The following is a 20,524-nucleotide window of genomic DNA, read 5'->3' as shown; positions in this document are numbered from 1 at the left end:
TGACTTGAAGGGCCATGTGGGATAGAGCAGGAGCAGGGCCTCCCCGTTCCCCTTGTGTCAGTCTCCTTGGGCCTCCATCATACAACACTGGGTGGCTTAAATAACAGACATTTATTCTGTCACAGTTCTGAAGCCTAAAGTGCCAGCATGGCTGGGTTCTGATGAGACCTCTCTTGGCTTGCAGATGGCCACCTTCTAGTTGTTTGCACACATGGCCTTTCTTCAGTGTGTGCTCCTGGGAAAGGAAATCTCTCTTTTCTTAATAAGGCCACCAAGCCTATAGGATTAGGACCCCACCCTTCTGATCTCCACTAACCTTAATTAACTCCTAAAAATCCTATTTCCAGATACAGTCATACTGGAGGGTTAGGACTGGTGAATTTGGAGGAACACAATTCAATTCTGCCCCAGCCATGTTCCTTGCTCCCACAGTCCCCTGTGCTAGCCTGGCTGGGGCTCTCTTCCTCCTGACCCTGGCCCTCAGAAGCAGCCAAGGACTTATTTTGTAAGTCTCTGCTTCCTAGAAGGCATCTCAGCGTCTACCTCCCTGCAATTGAGTCTTGTGGAGGGAGTCACACGGAGCTTGACTTGCAGCAGGCCAGGAACGCAAGCCAGGAGGAGGGAACCAGAGAACATGAGGGAAAGAAGGGAGAACACCACTCACTTATTCATTCATTCATTCACCAAACATATGCTGAGCTCCTGTGTGAACAGTGCAGCCTTAGGCATACTGGGGCTGGGCAGGGTATGTGCCCCAGGAGAGATGTTCTGTTCTCCACAGCATTAGATGTGACACTGAATACTGAGATGGGATATATCGTTTGTCCCGTTCATACCACTCTCACCTACACACACACAGCTTCCCTCTTCTGCATCAAGAATTAGAAGTCTAGGTGGTCAGACAGATGTTGGTGGCAGGTCCCCTCAGCCATTGACTAGCTTCATGATTTATCAAGAGTCAGGTGCACAACAGATTGAGCCATCCAGGCACCCCTATCTCATTTAATCTTGATAGTAATACTATGTAATTACTATTATTTATTCTCATTTGATGGATATAGAACTGTGGAGGAGGAGACTAAGTCAGTCTCCCAGGGTCCAACCATAATAAGGAGCGGAGTGAGATTTGAACCCAAGCAATCTGGACCCAAACCCATGGTGCCAATGACAATACTAATGACATTTGGAGCTTATTGAACCCAAGGTCATCAAGTCCAATCCCCTCCACATACACCAGGATAGGGCTGTCTGCCTCTCCTCTGGAGTCTCTGCCAAACCCCTCTTCTCCCATCAGGGATTAGGTCTCCAGGCTGCTGGTGGATGTTGATAAAGTCACCCCTCCCTTTTCCTCCCTGGAATGTGGCACTTTTCCCTCTATGATCTCCCACCCAGAATCCCAGATTCTTCCCTCAGGACCTCCTACCTCCTACCTTCCTCCTCAACTGGAGCCCATACTTAGCATCCCCTTTCTGGTGCCTGGAGAGTCCTTACCTATGGAAAGGGTAGGTGCCCAAACATCCCCCTGGACTCACTGGGAGATGGTACAAATGGAATATTGTCCTGAGTTCTTATCCATTTCTGCCACCAGCTCCTTTATGCCTTCAGACAAGCAAGTCACAGACTCCAGTAGACTCCAGTAATGAGTGAGCTGGGTAAAAACTTAAAGACTGCTCCCAGCCCTGGTCTTCTTGATAGTGACCTTTCTTAGCCACCAGGCCAGTGCCATTCTCTCTCCGCCAACATGCAACCCTCTCCAGGGAGATACCACTCGGCTCTCCCCAAAGCTTCCTGTGTGGTCTTCCCCAACACTACCTCTCACCCAAAACTGTAGGATCTGCCTATGGGCAGCTTCTGTTCTCCCCCCACTCCAGATCTGCCCTCTAAGTTGGATTGCACTGATCCTACTTTCCTCTGCCAGGGCCCAGCATCCCCTACAAGGCCACCATCTGCAGAGAGCACAAACTGGAGGCTAGCCTTTCCCCAGCCTGTGGGCCAGCTCCCCTCCATTAGACCCCCAAGAACATCCCCAATGCAGGGATTTACAAAGTCTCTTTGCATTTTAAAGGCAAACTTTCCCACCCCTCTCCTAAAAAAGAAAACTTGTCAAAACTTTTAAGGCCCCAGTTTATATTTCAACATAAACCCCTCTGGGCCTACTGCCCAGGATTTAGGACTCACCCACCCCTAAATTCTGAAATCTCTTTTGGGGAGGGTTCTTGCTTTTACCACAGCCCCTCCTTCATTGCATGGGGCAGAGCCTGCCCAGGGCTTTTAGAAGTGGGGGTGGTCACAGTTCCGGGCTGGCCTGGCCTGACCCCTCACACAGCCAGCAATCAGGCCAGGGTCACTGAGCAGTCACATGTCACTTTGAATGGGAAGCCTTGAAATGAGGCTGAGAAATGAAGTTGGGAAAGAGCTCAGCCAAAGGCAATTGGACTTTTTTTTTTTTACTTATGTTTTTTTGGGGAAAAAAACTCTATTGTCCGACTAACCTTCCATGATGCTGGAAAATTGAATTTATTTCCTGAGAAGTCTGGTCCAATTTCCCCTGGGTGGGGACAAGACTAGGTTTCCCTCCCTGCTATTCCAATTTAGAAGCTCTGGCTCTACTCAAAGACCAGGACCCAGGAGGGAGGTAGGGAACCTGAGTCCTGGCCCTGCTAGTCAGTGGCCCCCACCCCCACCCCCTGGCTCTGCTGCCTCACAATTCTTCCCCAGGAAGCCCTCATTCCAGCCCCCCAAGGTGGGGAAGCTTTTCCCCAAAATCTCAGGGCCCCGGTATTCATTGCCATTCTCACTTTCCCAACATCCTGGGTTTGCTGGGCAGCTGTCCTGGTCTGTCTCATACCCACCCCAGCAATCCATGTGTGCCCCTCTATATCCCCCCAGCTTCCTGCCTCTGTCTCCAACCTCTTCGGGGCAAGCCGATAGAGGTACAGCTGTAAAGCATTTGTGCTGGCCGCCAGGCTGGCGGGGGAGCCATCTGCAGCCGGGTAGCTGCCAGGCCTGCAATGACGGGAACCCTGGGCCCCAGCGCTTCCACCCCAACCCCCAGCACAGGAACCTCTCTGTCTACCAAGGCCCAGGAGACCAAGGGGAAGGGGAATGACCTTGAGGCCACTGCAGGAGACAGTATACAGACCTAGTCAGCCCCTACTTGGCAACCTGCAGCTGAGTTTTGCTGCAGAGATGGGGGAGGGGGTGCTGCTCCCAAAGGAGGCTGACAAGTGGTCAGGGGCTGCCCACCCAAGCCTCAGTGACAAATTTGTCCTCAGCTGGCCAGTACTCCACTGCCACCCTTCCTGGGCTAATAGAAAAGTTCTCATTAGTGGGCAAAGTAGGAAAGAGGGAAAGGATTCTCTCTCTCCCAGCCCCAACACATAAACCCCCCCACCCAGATCCCCACTTTCCCTTAATGTACATCCACCTCCCCTCCTAGGGGAAGAGGGGGTGCATTGAGTGAATGGACTTCTGAGATGTCTCCAGCCGCAGCAGGCCCATCTAGTTCCAATCAGAGCAGGTTCCCAGATCATAGAGGGCTCACAGGAGAGGGAGGTTGTGCACACAACCCCCCCCCCATCAGCCCCTCCCCAGAGTGCTGTCCTTGTCCTGTTTGATCTCCTTTCACCTCCCAGGTGGGTCTCACACAGCCACTGGAAGACTAGGAAAGGCAGGCAAATCCTAGGGCCAGTAGTATGGACTCCAGACCTCTGTCCATGTTAGAAAAGCAGGCTGCAGAGAAGAGTGAGACACTGAAGGGAAGAGGGACCTGGGAGGAGGAGAAAGGGCTACAAATAGGGTCAGCGCAAGTGAAGGTCCTGGAAACCACTAGATCCCAACTGGATCTTAGCACAAATAGGGAAGCAGAGTTCCTGAAAAGGAAGTCTAATAAAAGCCCTTACTGAACTTGCCCCTAAGCCCTGTTTGTGCATTCTACCCACCCGTCTTAACCAGGAATTAGGATCCACCTTCAACAGATGGGAAAACTGTGGCTCATAGGAATTAAAGGTCCCACCTGCCCAACCTCACCCAGGTGGTAAGCAACCAGAGCCACCATTCCACCTTCCCTGCCATCTCTTAGACTTGGATCAGGTGGGAGCTCAGTTCTGGATAAATCTACCCTCCCCAGCTGGGACCTGCTCTGGTTCCCCAACCCCCACCTCCCCAATCCCAACTCCTGTCTCCAGGGGCAGGATGAAAGAGACATGCCTGAAGAAAAAAAAAAATTGTGGTCACGGCTTGGTGCCAGGGTTCTAATCCTGGCTCAGATGAGTTTACAATGGAGTCTCAACTTCCCCAACGTTAAACTGGACCAGTATTATCTAAAACTGGGTTGGACAGTGATACTGTGATTCCCCAACCCTCCAGTTCTATCATCCTAAACAAACCTAGAGGTTTCCTTGGCTTGGGTGGTCTTTAGGAAGAAGGTTTATCCCAATTTCAGAATTTAGAGCTGGCAAGGGAGCCAGCTCTAAAGAGAAAGAGGGGACCCAGCCAGCCATGGAAGCCGCTAATCTCCATCTCTCCCTGGGGGGACTTCACAGCCGCCTCCACTGAAAGCAATTTGTCATGCCCTGAATTAAGTGATTCCAACAAGGGTTTAATTTCAGTTTAATGGCTCTGTTTTTATGTGTAATTAAATACCATCGCATGGCGAAAATATGTTGTTTGCACTTTAGAGACTATGTAAGGGCCCAGGAAGCCAATCCCACCGGGTTTCTACTCCCAGGCTCCACCAGCCCCTCCCCTAGTCTGGCTGGAATTGTCCAGGTCATGAAGAAGGGGATTGGGGACCTGGGGAAGAGGGGAGGGGCCAAGGAGAGAAATGGTCCTGGTGGCGCCTGCTCACTCAGTAGAGCATGTTTCTAATTATCCTCAGCACCCCCACTTCTACTCCCTGACCCTAACTCTCCCCAGCCCCTGGGGCCTCAGACATAGAGGGGACAGTGAAGATGTAATTAGACCCTTGGCTGGCTGTAGTGGTGTCTACTCCCCCATGGGTGTGTGTAAATGTCTGCCCCATTGTCTCTCCTCCACTTACTGTTCCCATTAACTCCCTCCTCCCCCATGAATATGCCTCCTCCCCATTGACCCTCTCCCCTGACTCACCAACCGCTTTTCCTCCCCTCTTCCCTAAGGCGACCCCAGGACCCAACAACGGACCCAACACATTGTGTCATAGGTGCCAGCCTGCTTCCTAGTTCCATCCAACCACATCATCTAGACTTTCTCTTTCTAGGTCAGAGGTGACATTGCCATACGGGTCTGGAATGCAGGGGCTTTCTCTGGCTGGGGATCTTTCAGGGTCATTGACTACATAGTCATATCCCCCCCAGGAAGGGGGTCAAGCAGGCACCCCAAGTCCTGCATGCCTCATAACATTCCTGGAGCAGCTTGGTATGGCTAAATCTGGCCCAGAGGGCAGAGGGGTTGGGACAAGCAGTCTTTTTCCTGGAAGGAGCTAAAGGGATTGCAGTAGCTGAAACCTAGGGGCCTTCTAGGAGGAGGGACCAGGAAGCTTGGCCTACTCTCCAGAGATGCCCTTGCCTGAATCGAATACTGGAGTCAGCCCAAGTCTCCCCATTTTTCTCCCTACTCCCACCCTGCTGGCTTGCCAGTGGAAAACCCTGCCCCCAACCCTCAGCGACAGCAGGGCTTCAATCTCCGCTAATGAGCTGGGAAATGGAAACCAAATGCCTGATGTAGATCAGCACCAATGGGCTAAGGGGCCCTGGTGGGGTGCCTCCCACCCCCCTGCTCCAAGCCAGGAGGGGAATAACTTTTCTTGGGGAGGCAGGGCAGAGTACTCAAGGACTTCAGTTTTAAGTTTATGTGGGTAAATCCCAGCAGGACACAAGAAATTTCCTTGTCACCTTCTCCCTTCCACCTCTGCCAAACATGCTGATGTCCCATGGCTACTAGAATGAAAATCCAAGGGTATTTGGAGGCTATAGTGGGGCAGGGAGGGGGCAGGGCTAAGTGCAAACTAGACCAGCAATTCCTCTCTGGAGCCTAGTTCTCCCCACTATGACACTGCCCAGGATGATTTATTTCGTCTGGCCTGGCAGTGGTGGAGGGTGTCCACATTGACAAAGAGCTGCTTTTATTTCCTTCTTTTTGGACACCTGGGACCTGGCTCCCAGATCTTGGAGGCAAGCATGTATTTGGGGGGAGGCAGTGGGCAGGGGAGAGGGCAGTGTTTTGTGGGATGTGTAATTCCCTCTCCCCAAGTGTGTATCCTCTATCCTTTGGTGCTTGAGCTCCCCACAAATCCTACAGTGGGAACATGTAATGAGTGAGGGCCATTCATTCACAGCCTGAAGGGAAGTATGTACATATTCTGTGAATTTCTATTCCCTCTTGCCTCACATCACATACATACTCACACGCAGAGTCACACAGCCCACATAGACACACCCCTTGAATTAGCATCTCCTCTACACATACCCAGACCCGGTACACATGCATTCACTTCTCACTTTGTATATTCAAAAGTATCACTTTGCTATATTTACACACATGCGTGCACACACACACAAACCCATACACACATACCACAAATATGCAGACATGACACAAAGGCACATCCCAGGCCATATATGCAGCTACCTCCCAAGCAAATCCAGCTTTTCTTAAAGGCCCATGGGAGGAAAAGGACCTCTTAGTATCCACTGCCAGGGTAGAGCATTGAGAAGGGGAGCTGGAGAAAAAGGAGGAATTTAAAGAGGTGCTTTAGGGAAAAAGATACTTTTCCCTACATTTATTTGGTTTAAGGACCTAAAACTTAATTGTCAGCCTGCACTTGCCTCCTGCCCCAACATCCCTTGGCTTCAGCCCAAGTAGGGGGCTCTGTGAAGGGTGGTCAGAGGGCCAAGGTCACTTTGTTCTTTAATCTCCTACTGCTGGCAGTGGCCTGTGATGCCTTAGGGAGACCAGATGGCTGCAAGATGCTGCCACCGAGGCAGAGCTAGAGAGATGAGGATTGCAGGCTCAGATTCAAGATGCAGATAGCCCAGAGGTCAGCTCATCAGGAGCCAGCTCATCAGAAGCCAGTGAATTAAAAGGCCAGGTAGTGCCTCTGGAACTGAGGAGGGGCTAGGAATCCAGAAGACAACCAACAGCAGCCAATTCCCCCAGAGTGCAGCAGACTTGGTTCACAGGGTCTTCAGCTGCCCAGGACCTCCTAAGAAGCCTCCCACCCACCCAGGAGATTAGTGTACACACACACAGAGCACAGAGATGGGGGAGAAGGATGTTGGGAGATGACCAGAAATCCAATTATACCACTTGGGCACAGATTCTGGGTCTCGCACCAAGAGACCACAGCCTGCTGAGCTCAGGACAGCAAGATCAAAGATGCCCCTACTCCCAGCCTCTCAGAACCAAATCTTGACACAACTACCCCATTAAGGAATCTAGGCAGTCAGAGCTATGGACTGTATTGGAGTTTACCCTCTTTCTCCAACTTCAGGGAAGTGCCTCCTCCACCAAATATATCAAGTTCAGATGTAAATCCAATCTGCCTGATGCCCTAGGAGATACCCCAGCTTCACACACCAGATGATCCCAGGAATAACTCTGGACCAGCAGGACTGTCCTTGCTTGCCTTCCTTCAGAAGCCATTATTTGAACACAAACAGTACACTTTGGGGACAAGGAAGCCCCCTAGGAAGAGGCTGCTGGGAAGGGGAGGGTGAATTGGTTGACTCTTTGCAATGCTCTTACCGTGTAGGACAGTTCTGAGGACCACATGATGACCCCCCTTTTCCACCCCTGGTGCATCCCTGTCTCTAATTATAAATAAATCAACAAAACACAATTGTCTAGGTTTTTTTGTTTTGTTTTGTTCTGTTTTGTTAAAAAAAAAAAAAAAAAAGACAAGACATCATGGCCAACTGGTAGGTCCCTAAGTCTCCTTCTATCCAGTCAAACCAGAAATGCCTGGAGGGTAGTAGGGAGGTATAGGAAGGGAGGCAAAGCCACAGGCGGTGAACCACTGGAAGGATGGAGTCATCCTGATGACTTTGTGGCTATGACCACAAACAGGGAAGGATGCAGGACCCCAGGCAAATCCTTTACCCCCCAGCATGTGTGTCCTCTTCTCCATCAGGCACATGCAGTCCAACTGTGCATTCTTTCTTCCTATTCAGAGATGGGCCCCTGCTCCCCAGCCCTCTGTCCTGTATGACTTCTTCTAGCCCTCTTCCCTCCCCCACACCAGGGCCTGGGCTGCCAGGCAACCAAGCAGATGGCACACCAGACCCAAAGGTGGGCTGTCTCTATAGGTCCTTCCCACTGGAGGGACCTAGAGAAGAGAAGAAGGGGAGCCTGGCAGGCTTGAGTTTGGGAGTGAGTCTGGGACTCCTGCCCATTGAATCATCTGCCACTCCACACTTTCCCTATGGCCTCCACCCTCTGACTAAATTGAGGGGAATGACAATGGTACAAGGTACAACAGTCAAGGTACATGACTACTTTCCTCCTCTGATTCTGGAAAAGAGACTTCTCTTCCCCAAACTTGTGCTCAGCTTATAAGAAATGACCCCAGATGCCCAAATCAGAGAAAGTCAGAATAAGAGCCCCCAGGGCTAAAAAAACCAGAGCTGGCATGTAGTATGTTGTCAATAAATGTTTTAGAACGGCTGGATGAATGGATGAATGAATGAATGAATGAATGAGTCCACGATCAATTTGGAAACATACCAGGGCTCCCCATTGCCACTCTCAGACGTCTCAGGCTATCTAAGACCAAAGAAGACACCCCTAGGCTTTGGCTCACCCCAAGGGCACACCCATGCGTGCGTGCACACACACATACACACACACATACCACAGAAAGGGAAACTTCTAGGCCAGAGACAGAGCCAGGACTCAGACCCAGGCTCCAGGTCAGCTCTGTAGCCTCTAGGGGATGGGGACGGCAGGGGGCATTGAGCCCCCTGCCTCCTGGCAGGGCTCACTCGCGGAAGCTGTCAGCCAACTGGTGGCAGTCCAGCTCCCCTTTTGGCTCCAGGCCCCCTGGAAGCTTCACTCCTGTTTTCCGGTCCACACACCAGCACTTGCCGCGCTGCCCATCTAAGGCCGGGTGACACTGCCAAGACAAGGGTGTGAGAGGTCAGTTCCCAAGCAGCCTGCCCCAATCCCAGCCCAGCCCACGTCAGATAGTTGATTCAAGATGGCCTGTGAGGGCAGAGGCTCTTTCATGAGCACAGACCCTCTGAGCTCATGGAATAGAGAGATCTTGGCCAAAAAGTAAAGGTTGTCTCAGAGGTCAGCATTGGTCTAGTGATAAAGGGCTCAAGTGTCAGAACTTTCAGTGGGATAAAAATTGAAGGAAGAAAACACATAGACCTGTACAACACAAAGAGTGAACCCTAATATAAACTGTGGACTTTAGTTAATAATGTATCACTATTAGTTCTTTAATTTGTAGTACCATATGTACCATGCTAATGCAAGATGTTAACATGGAAACCTAGGGGTGAGGAAGTAGATGTGAATCCTGTACTTTCTACTCAACTTTTCTGTAAATCTAAAACTGCTCTAGAACATAAAATCTATTAAATTTTTTAATGAGTAAAAAAGTGTTTTTAAAGGATTTTATTTATTTATTTGACAGAGAGAGAGAGCACAAGCAGGGGTAACAGCAGAGGGAGAAGGAGAAGCAGACTCCTCACTGAGCAGGGAGCCTGATGTAGGGCTCCATCTCAGGACCCTGGGATCATGACCTGAGGCTAAGGCAGATGTTTAACTGACTAAGCCACTCAGGTACTCCAGGAAAAAAGTTTTTAAGAATTAGAACAAGAAAAAAAAAATTTTTTTAAATTAAAAAAAAAATTAGAACAAGAATGGGTACCTGCGTGGCTCAGTTGGCTGAGCACCCAACTCATGGTTTTGGCTCAGGTGATGATCTCAGAGTTGTGAGATCCATTGAGCCCTACATGCGGCTCCCCGCTCAGCAGGGAGTCTGCTTGAGATTCTCTCTCCTTCCTCCTCTACCCCTCCCCAGCTCACTGCACTCACTCTCTCTCTCTGTCTCTCAAATAAATAAATAAAATCTTTTTTAAATAGGACAAGGATGAAATTGGTGTTGGGATAAAGCTTGCAGGTATGTTTGGCACTGGTTTGGGGGGCCCTTTCTGGTCCTCCACTCATTGCACACCACCCATAACCTCTCATGCCATCCTGGGATTTGCAGACTTGGGGGCAGCCCTTCTCCTATCAAGGCCTCTACTGGTCGAGTGGCAGCCCACTTTGTGGATCTGTCAGTAGAGCACGGAGTGGGAGAATATATGTGTCTATGCCCACCAGGAGCTGGAGAAAGACCCAAGCCAGGACTCCCCAGGCCACACCCAGCACAAGTCTCTGCCCAGATGTGCCACTCCTCCAAGTGAGCCCTCCCCTCATGGGTCAGAGATGGTCTGAGGCAGGCCAACCTTGCTGAACATCCTAGCCTCCTGGGGGGCTTATCAGAGGAACCCACGTTGCATGAAGGAGTATGGAAGCTTCTGCATTCACGTTTTCTCTCCTACTCCACTCCTTCTTCTGCTTCCATCCAGAGCTCCCATCCCAAGCTCCCATCCCCAGCTGTCAGATCTGACTTCACCTCCATCCTGGCTGTACCCCACGTGGTTTGGTTACTCAGCTTGGTGGAAGGGCCAGGCTGAGTTTCCTCCTTGACCCTTTATGACTTAGACCCTTTATCTCCAAATGAAACTAGAAACATTCTATGGCAAAGAACTACTCATAGGATGGAGTACAGTACAGGGAATGAGAGAGTGCTGGGAGGTAGAGAGGTTAGCAGGAGTGCTAAATGGTGAATCCAGAGGTGATGGAAATAGCCCTGGATAGGGAGGCAGGATAGCTGGTCTGCCATTAACTCACTCTTTGGGCCTCAGTTTCCTCATCTCCAAAATGAGTGTGGTGGGCAAAATAAACTGAGGCTTTAAGTCTGGGGGAGGGTTCCAGGGGTTAGGTTTGGGTTGAGAGGTCTCTCCTCTACTTGAGATCTCCATCCTGGACTACCCTATGGAGAGACAAGTAATGCCCCAAGAGCTAAGGCCAGGACAGGCAGGGATGAAGACCCACCTGCTTCGGGTGGAAGTTGCCATTGCGGTCGCAGTTGGGGATGGGGATGATGTAGAGGTCCTCGTGGGTGCGGCTCTGTGAGGCAGCCAGACGCTCCAGGGCCCGGTGCAGCTCACTCTGGCAGGAGCCCTGGGGCTGGAGGAAGGGAGAATGAAAATGCTTAGCAGAAAGGAGAGAAGCAGGAAGACCAAAGCTAGGGGTCGAGTCAAGACTGAAAGCCGAGAGGCTGGGCAGGCCCCAGTAGATTCAGGGGACCCTGGTGGGCAGAGCAAGACATTGCAGAGAGAATATTGGGCCAAAGAGCTTCCAAAAAGGAGGGGTGTGAATGGAAGGGACTTTGTGGGGGAAAGAGGTTGTGGAAACCTATGGAGATGGTTGGGAATGGAGTGACTTCCAAGCTGAAGGGATAGCTGACATCATAAAATTAATTTATGGAACCCAGGCGGGATCCATTAGAACCGCAGATCCATTAGAACCATCCATCAGAAAGGACATTAGCCAGATGCTGGGGCAGGGTCTCCAGGCCCCCTACTGCGGCCAGCATTAACCCTTTAGTTACTGAAAGACTCTGCATGGAGAAGCCAAGAGAAGGGCTAAGAAACACCAGGTGGCTTGGTGTTTACTATTTACAAACGAGTACAGAAATATTTCAGTACTTAACAATCACTTCAACTATATCAGTGTATATGACTGATGACCAGGAAAGGAATATCAAGGAAAGGAATGAGGATTCTCTGGGTCCTGGGGATGTATACCAGGTATGTCTTGCACACAGTAGGCATCCAAAGAATGTCTGCTGAATGATCATAGTCCAGATCTAGTGTGGGGAGGGTGGGTTGTGACTGTGCACAGGTGCATTTGTAGGTCAGAAGTCCTCACCACGGGCCGAGCTTCCTCCCGAGGCACCCCGATGACCTTCATCTTCCCCCCACTGGTGCTGCGGTCTCGAATTTTGGCAAAGTGCTTCTGCAGGCACCTGCGGTCGTGGGCGCTACAGGGACTGAAGCTGTTGTTGGGGTGGTCACCCTCATCCTTGTCTGCAGTCAGGCCGAGATGGGAGAGAGGTCAGCACTGGGAAAAGACAGGGCAACATACCAACCCAGCCTCCCCACCTGCTTTCTTCTTGGGGATTCTCTCTACCCTGGCTCTGGGAGAGAACAGGGTACCTTAGGGTGGGGGGGGTGAAAGCAACACCCTCCTCTCCTCCCCACTCTCCTGAGATTTCCTCAGGAGAATATTCCTCTTAAAGTCTTCGCCTTGTCCCTCACCCCACCCAGTCCAGCCCTCAGATGAGTCATCAGCTGCAGCTGCGCAGACAGCAGGAGAGTCCCCTGGGCCCTGCAGGGAGGTCTAAGGCAGGCAGGGGCCTCCCCACCAGATCTCGCACCCTCCTCCATTCAGGTCCTCCTACCATCCCCACTCCATCTGCTCTCTCTTCCTGTCTCCTTTCCTGCTCTTTTCAGCATCTGGCTGAGCCAACCAGGGGATCCCCAGATCTGTTGGCTCTGCCGCCCCTCTTCCACATGGCCAAAATCAGAGTTTCCATGAGTGATGAGAAATCTGGCCCAAAAGGCTCTCCCCATTAGCTGAACAGGAGAGAAGGAGTGGGAGTGGGTGTGTATGCATGCATGCAGGCATCCGTAGTGTGTGTGTGTGTGTGTGTGTGTGTGTGTGTGTGTGTGTAACACACTGTGTGGCCACAGAACTGAAAATATCCTCACACCTCCCTTCAATTCCCCCACCTCAACATCTCCCATCCTTGGATCTTAGACCCCATTCAAAGTCCATGTCTATTGTCCAGCGCCAGGGCACTGGGGAACTGGAGATGGGGGTAGTGAGGCTGGACTTGTGCACTCTCCCTGGGATTTCCTGAAGATTATATCTGAACTCAAGAACAACCCAAACTAGAAGTCCCAGAATTGTAACCACTGCTCCAAACCTTCAGGCAGCAAAAACTAGAATACAGGATTGAGCTGGAGAAAGAGATTGCAAGACCTCTCTGCAGATCAGAGTCACCTCTAAAATGCTTGGGTTTGGCAGCTCCCTGCCGGCCTGAATGCAAAGCCCCTGCCAGCATTCCAGATGTTGGCAGCCAGACAGAAGGTTACATCTGGTTTGCGTCAGGATTTTTTTTTCCTGAGGAGTTAGCAGGTTCCTCCATGCATGGCAGCAGTCCCAGAGCTGCCTCTGGGTCAAATGGTATTTTTCCGTCTAGCCAAAGTTAGTTGGGGGGTTAGTTCTCTTTTTATTCTCCTAGTTCTGGTGGTGTGGGGGGAAGCAAGTAGATACAGGAAAACCAGGCAAGGAGAAATCTAGACTTTCAGAAAGTCTTTGTCAAGATTCCATGCCAAAGGTTATTTATAAAATTGAGTCACCAAGGATGGGAAGAAGGTGTTGTCATGAGTAGAGGGCTGGTTTAGAAAGAAGAACCAAAGGTAAGGAATAAATGGAGCAGATAGATATAATCTATCCTTTTGCATATTTAACATCCCAAGAAGGACAGTCTGGAGGGTACTCCAGTCTCATTGACAACATCAAGTTCTTACAGGTCAATAAAGGAGAAAGCACTATAGCAAGACCTCCTAATCCTGTGACAAAAGATGTGAGTAAATTTCAGAAGACTAGGATTGTCATGGTGACCATAAGAAGAAGGGCCAGGGGCACCTGGGTGGCTCAGTGGCTGAGCATCTGCCTTTGGCTCAGGGAGTGATCCTGGGGTCCTGGGATTCAGTCCTGCATCAGGCTCCCCGTGGGAGCCTGCTTTTCCCCCTGCCTATGTCCCCATCTCTCTCTCTCTCTCTCTCTCTCTCTCTCTCTGTGTGTCTCGTGAATAAATAAATAAAATCTTAAAAAAAAAATATGGACCCCAAACCCTCAGTCTGAACCAGAGAAAATATCTAGGATCCAGGCTTTTCCCTGTAGACTCTTCCAAGGAACCTTTCTGGCCAAAAGGCCCAAACTGGCCAGTGACCTCTGCCCCTGCATCCACCTTGCACAATACCATAAGACTTTTGGATGAGGTCACAGGGTTGCAGGGGTGTAGGCTGGAGGTAGATAATGGAGAGGAAGAGGAAATGGAAGACCTAAAGGAATTAGAGCTAAATCCTGGAACAACAGAGGCTAAGCTGGAACATGAACAAAAGCATCAACATTCTACCCAGAAAAGACTGGAAGGGATCAAAAGGACTCATTTGCCACAGCCCATGATGCTAATTTGAGGGGCACTCTTGAAACCTGAGAAAAATTTTGGTCTTTCCTTTGAGTTTGCTTTTCCTTTCACAACCATAAAGGGAAGCACTACTTCTCCCAGTGACACTTGTTCCTTTGGTAAGTTGGCAGAATGTTCTTAGGTTTGAGAAAGATGAGCTTTCTAACAATCGGAAGTAGAGAACCTCCCATCCTGGAAGTGTGACCCAGCAGGGTGGTAAAGGGCTCAAGAACCTAGAGAGACCTGGAGTAGAAATTTAACTGCAACTAGGCTTTCCAACCTTGAGTTTCTAAGAGTTGAAGTTCACAAATGACTAACACTTGGGGGTTTATTAATGGATATATAGAATGTTTATCTCTTAATTCAGGAGTATCATTAAGGAGGACAAGGAGAGGGTGCCTGGGTAGCTCAGTTGGTTGAATGTCCAGCTTTTGGTTTTGGCTCAGGTTATGATCTCAGGGTTGTGAGATCAAGCCCCAAGTCAGGCTCTGCGCTGAGCACATAGTCTGCTTGGGGTTCTCTCTCTCCCTCTCCCTCTTCTTCTGCTTGCATGCACATTCTCTTTCTCTCTCTCTTATTAAATAAATAAAATATTAAAAAAAAAAAAAAAGGACAACTGGGTTGGCTCACTGAAACCTGGAGCTGCATGGGCCACAGGGCAAGGCTGGAAGCATAGTTTATACTCTTGTGTGGGTAGGGCCCCATGACACACTGAGGGGATTATCTGGGGAAAGCTAAGCAGGCAGCATGCCCGGCCTCCCCCTCCTTGGTTTCCCCACTTTTTTTGTTGTTGTTAGGCAAGCTTCCTTTTTTATTTTTTGAAGAACTGAAGAATCCTACAAGCCTCCAAAACACACATATTTGAGTCCAGATACTCATCAATGCCATACTTGGACCCCTCTTGCCTGAGGCCAGACTGCTTCACCCCACCAAAAGGGCACTCCACGGAAGAGTTCGATCCTTCATTAACACCAAGCATGCCAACTCCCAGCTGCTCTGCCACTCTCCAGATCTGGTCCCGGTCTGTCCCTGACTCGTGTCTAAGCTTTCGAGAAGAATACACCAGATAGAGAGAATAGCTGCTTACTTACTCTCATGGAGACATAGGTACACAGACTATACCCATATCTGCCCACTCAGACACAGGCCAGGACTCAAGAACCACAAACATATACAAACAATCACGTGTCCAAGCACACACTGGTCCCCACATGCACACCCACATGCACTCAGGCACTCTGACCCTGCCCCAGGGAGAGACACAGACCCAGGGCAGGGCACACTGCCTGCACCATAACTTGTTGACTTTCCATTTAATCTGTAACTTTTCCTTGCCCAGCCTTGCTTAACAGGCCGACTAAGGATCCACCCAGGATCCACCCCCAGGCTCTGGGTTTGGGAGGGTGAGGGTCGCAGCTTTGGGCCTCTGAAAATGTTAACCTACCCATCTCCAAAACTGGCTAAATACTTGCTACTTCCCTGCTTACTCAGGAATTCCAGCCACCTGGTACTGCTCACCCAGGGGGGTGCCTCTGGAAAGACCCCAGTCCCTCTGGGTCCCCCCAGAGTCATACCTAGCCCCTGAAAGATCTGGCTTTCTGACTTCCAAAAGGCTTATTTAGGGGGTGGGGCTTCCACATAAGCCAGATCATCTCCTCCAGCCCCTGCTCCGAGTTGGGCCAACAATATGCAGCTAAAGGCAAACCCTGGTCTTTGCTCTAGCAACTGAGGGTAAGGTGCCCAGAGAAAGAAAAGCACCACTGGCTGAAAAGTTCATGGTCAAAGCTAGAGGATTTCCTCTTTCTGGCAGCCTGATTTCAACCCCATGATTCCTCCTCAACCCCAGTCCCCTTCAAGACACCTCAGGTGAAGCTGTAAGGTGGGTGGTCCCAGCCACCCAGACACAGGTGTTTCAGCCACAATTTGGAGGCTCATCCCCCTACCCTACAAGAAAGGCCTTTTCTTTCTTTCTTCCCCTGGACTCTGCCTAGAGAAACAAAGATCACTCATGCCAGGTACCCAGGCCGTTCTTTAAGGTCTGGGTCACAGGACATCCCCCTCACCATTGTGCCATGCTGCCAGCCTCAGACTGAAGGAAAGCTGGCCTGTCCTTTCCATGTTTATAAGAGCAAGAAGCACTGAGTTCCTCCCTACCCCTCTCAACTCCCTTGAATGTTCCCCCTACTTTGCTCAGTTGCCCTAATGCCCCTCAAAGTCCCAACATCAGAGGAGGATTTAAGCGTCAACTGAAATCTCCTCAGCTTCTTCATCACCCTCCTCATGATGGCTCCAACTGACAGAGCTCTTACTCCATGCCAGACACCCCAAGTCTGTGAGGCAAGTCCCGTTGTCATCTCCATTACATAGATGAGAAAATGCCAGTAGACTGGGTGGAGGGGAAGGAGGACAGACTTATCCCTGCAGCTCCTATGTCTTTAAATGGAAAGACTCCTGATACCCGAGGCACCAATAATTCTGGCTTTGCCAATACTAAAGAAAAAATGTTAAGCAGCCATGCTCCTCCCCCCCGCCTCCCCCAAGGCACAGAATTTCTGGGAAGGCCTTGTTCCCATGACATGACTGGATTCCCAGTACTGAAGTAAAGGGGACAATATTTGCTGCGTTGACTAAAAATTAACCCAGTCTGTCTGTTCCCTAACCCTGTCCCAGAGAGACCCAAGAGCACAGTTTAGGAGCTCCCCAGTCCAAACACTGATCTTCCCACTGTCCACTCCCCCAGATTCCAAGAGTCAAGGGTCAGTCCACTGATGCAGAATTGTGGACTTCTGACGCATGTGTCCCACCCCACCCCCACCTCTGGGGGCCTGAGCAGTGTTAATCCACAACCTTTTCTGGCTCAGAAAGCTGGGACAGCAGGGGTATGGGAAGGTTAGGGGGGCAGAGGCTTAATATGGAAGGAGGAAACCCCTCAGTAGGCAGCTGGACATAGCAAGGCCAAGGGAAGGGGCATGCCAATTGGCTGCCCTCCCCCAGTCACCTGCTGAAGTTTAGCTATAAGAGGAAAAGGCAGAAAGAGAAGCCGGATACCCTCTGCCAAACTATTCCCAAGGCAAGAGGAGTCTAAGCCTTGGGACCAGGAGGGACAGTGGAAGGCTAGAAAGAATAGCAGGGATAAGCCCTGACCTCTGGCCATCTTGTCTCACCAGAGACCCTGCAGGGCTGTTGTACAATTCTAGGGGGCACCTTTCACATGGTGTGGGGGATGCTTCTGTGATGACTAGGAGATGAGAAGGCATGGACACAGCTTGCCGAGTAGGTACCTAGTTTCCCCAGGATTCTGCAGGCTTGCCCTTTCCCTCTGCATACCCTGCATGGGTGGAGGACAGGCAAGGAGGGAGAGGTGGGTGTTAGAGATATGGACCCTGTAATCCCAAGAGGATATAAAGGCCGATTTACATGATGTACACGGGACAATCACAAACTTCATACCATTTCCCCCAAAGCCCCTAGGGGATTAGATTTTTCTCCACTATAGGATGATGTGCTCCTACCCATCCAGGGAGGAAGGGGTGCTTAAGACCCTCTGAGGGCTCTTCTGCCCCAAGTTCATATACTGGGAGAGGAGAAGGCTAGCACTCATCCTAATCTGATACCGGATACATACCCATTGGCCGGTGGAGGATGGAGATACGAAGGGAAAGAGGTCCCATTATACTCAGGGAGCCCAAGGGCTCAGCCCTCACTCCCAATCTGGTCTGGTACCAGTGCTCCTCCCCTCCCACAGGCACTGGCATCTGTGCCCCAGGATCAAGGCCTTACTCCCTCAAGATGCCCTCTCCTCCAGCCCCCCTGATTCCCAGATGTGCCGGGTGCCAGACTGGCATTTCTCCTAGAATGTTTTCTGCTGACCCATCTCTCACTGCCTAGGGACAGGAAGGGCAGAGAGGCCTGAGGCCCAGACCCCTGGGGTCCACGTCCTTCCTGTTTTCCCTGCATCCTGCTTTCCTCCGCTAACAAGCTGCAGAGGATTGAGGAAGTGGAACGGTCTGGGACCCAGGGCAGGAAGCTTGGGGCCAGAGTCCCAGCATCCGGACTGCAACAATGGAAGCTTCAAGCCCCAGGAAAAGAGACAGACACAGACAGAGGCACAGGGAGAGCAAAACAGAGTCAGAGAGGGAACAAGAAACAGAGGCAGAGATGCAGAAAGGCTGACAGAGAGAGAGATTCCAAAAGTAACAGAGAAAGACAGGAACAAAGGCAGAAAGAGAAACAATGACAGAGACGTGGAGAAAAAGAGCCACAGAAAGGGGCTGAAGAGAAAGTGAGAGAAGTGGGACCACAAAAGCAGAAAGGGAACAAGAGAAAGAGAAACTGATAACAGGCCAAAGACACTGAGGAAAGGAGAGCTCCGGAATGCTGGTAGTGAAACTAGAGATTGAGAGACACAGCAGGAAATAACAAAAGAATAAGAAAGTATGAAAGACTGAGAGCGATTCTAAGGAGAATCTGAGAGGCTCACTGAGAAATGGAAAAAGAGAAAGTGTAAGAATGAGTTTAGGGCAAAGGGCCTTCTAAACCTCTCCCTCTTCCTCTCTCTCTCCCTCTCCCTCTCCCTCTCCCTCGTCTCTCCCCCGCCCCTTCTCCCGCCTCCCCCTCTTCCTCTCTCTCCTTTCTTTACTCCCTATCCCACACCCGTTAGGTTTCTATAGCGCTGGGCCAGGAGCCAAGACTTGCTTCTCTTCTGCCACCTCAGACGACACCTGCCAGGAAAGAGGAACGGGGTGCCCGTGTACCAGGGCAGGATGAGGCGCCCAGGCCTGACAGAGAGACCTCTGTCTCCCCAGTGCCTCTCAAACAGCAAGGTGAGCTACCCAGGGGCTTTGGGGAGGGGCAGTGTCGATGCTCCTCACCACCAAAGCCCCTCTGATCGGCATGTCCCACTCCACCCCACCTCAATGTCAAAAGGCCAAGTCCTGGCTTCTTAAACCCCTGGGGTTTCACCTGTGGCCAGGATGAGGGGAGTTCCAGGATCAAGAACAGAAAGCCACCACCACCACCATCCCCATCCTCTAGTTATCTGACCCTAAGCGGCTCACTTGCAGGCTGCTGGCTGGACCAGGTCAGGTAGTGTTCCACTCGTGCACCATCAGCCGGGGCTACCATTGAGCCCTCTCTTCCCAAATAGGCACCTCTGGGAGGTTTGAGATGGAAGGCTGGGACAAAATCTTCCTTGCTGGTGGCAACAGGCTGCTAGGGACTCAATAGCAGTTTCAGTGGGTGAGCCTGTCCCATGCCAGTCCACCCTGCCAGGTACCTGCCTTCTCTTTAATTCACGGGAGATTTTCAAGGGCTTTCCCAGACAGCCTGAATGGGGAAGGGGCTTCTAGGAGGAGAGAACACTAGAGAGGGCATGCAAGGACAGGGGCACCTTACCAGAGGGCTGCAGGCTCTCCTGGATGGCCTCGATCTCCGACAGCTCCATGCACACGCCTTGCCCGTGCATCAGCGTGTGCAGGGGCTTCTCCACCCCCCGGGGCGGGTAGCAGCGCAGGCCCGAGCCGCAGCGAGGGGTATACACCCCGCAGGGCATCCCCTTGCCCAGGGCGCAAGTGGCGCAACAGCCGCAGCCCGGCTCCCGCACCAGCTCCTCGCAGCCCACGGGGGGGCGGCAGCGCGCCAGCTTCTCCTCGGAGCAGGACGGGCAGTGGATGGCTTCGTCGCCCAGGCTCGGCCCGGGCCCGGCGGCCAGCAGCAGCGCGGCCACGAGGCAGAGGGGCAGCATGACCGAGCTAGGACGGGGCGCGGGCGCGGGCGCGGACGCGGGCGCGGGCGCGGGCGCGGGGCGCGGGAGCGGAGAGGGAGAGGGAGAGCCCGCGCTCAGACTGGCGGCAGGGACACGCGGCGACAGCGCCCGGCGCTCCTGGAGGACTCGACCCGGAGGGCGCGGGGAGACGGGGCGGCCCCGCTGGCGGACAGGGACCGAGCCAGGGAAGTTAGCAAGCGGGCTGGAGGGGAGCGAGCCTGGCCGCCGAGGCGCTGCGCCGCATCCTCGGCCCGGCCCTGGCGGCGGGCGGCGGGGGGGCAGGGGGCTGAGCGGCTGCCCGGGACCGGCTCCCCCGGACTTTATACCGGCCCCTGGCCACACCCCCAGCGCCTTCCCAGAGGTGGGGGAGCGGGGGCGCCGGGGGGGAGAGGGAGAGGCGGCCGTTAGGGGGAGGGGGCGCTGTCCTGAGTCGCCGCCGCCGCCGCCGCCGCCGCCGCTATAAC

At 52.0% G+C, this 20,524-nt stretch overlaps 1 protein-coding gene and 1 long non-coding RNA gene across 4 annotated transcripts in view; one reads left to right on the top strand and one right to left on the bottom strand.

The window, feature by feature from the left end:
* Positions 1–7,819: 7,819 nt before the first annotated feature.
* On the bottom strand, positions 7,820–20,363 carry IGFBP4 (insulin like growth factor binding protein 4). Its single transcript, XM_072780467.1, has 4 exons — positions 19,691–20,363; positions 11,968–12,125; positions 11,089–11,223; positions 7,820–9,091 (listed from the first exon to the last, which is right to left on the bottom strand). The coding sequence occupies exons 1-4, from the start codon at positions 20,037–20,039 to the stop codon at positions 8,957–8,959; spliced, it is 777 nt and encodes a 258-aa protein (XP_072636568.1). The 5' UTR covers positions 20,040–20,363; the 3' UTR covers positions 7,820–8,956.
* LOC140606702 (uncharacterized) overlaps positions 17,173–20,524 on the top strand; it is a 7,158-nt gene continuing 3,806 nt past the window's right edge. The window contains exons 1-2 of one of the 3 annotated variants that reach the window (XR_012009005.1): positions 17,173–17,569; positions 18,957–19,119. This is a non-coding gene — a long non-coding RNA (uncharacterized lncRNA). Of the gene's footprint in view, positions 17,570–18,165; positions 19,120–20,524 lie in introns of those variants that run through there. The other 2 variants (XR_012009004.1, XR_012009003.1) reach the window with 2 other exon arrangements.

Source organism: Canis lupus, chromosome 16 (assembly GCF_048164855.1).
Source record: "Canis lupus baileyi chromosome 16, mCanLup2.hap1, whole genome shotgun sequence".
Lineage (NCBI taxonomy): Eukaryota > Metazoa > Chordata > Mammalia > Carnivora > Canidae > Canis > Canis lupus.
The sequence above is the reverse complement of the archived record's forward strand: the minus strand, read 5'-3'. Positions and strand labels throughout refer to the sequence as shown.

Coding starts and splice junctions, on each gene's coding strand:
- IGFBP4 (XM_072780467.1), bottom strand. CDS start 20,039: ATGCTGCCCCTCTGCCTCGTGGCCGCGCTGCTGCTGGCCGCCGGGCCC. Junction 11,224..11,967: donor GGGAGGAAGCTCGGCCCGTG/GTGAGGACTTCT, acceptor CCCTTCCTCCAG/CCCCAGGGCTCCTGCCAGAG. Junction 9,092..11,088: donor GCAACTTCCACCCGAAGCAG/GTGGGTCTTCAT, acceptor TTGTCTTGGCAG/TGTCACCCGGCCTTAGATGG.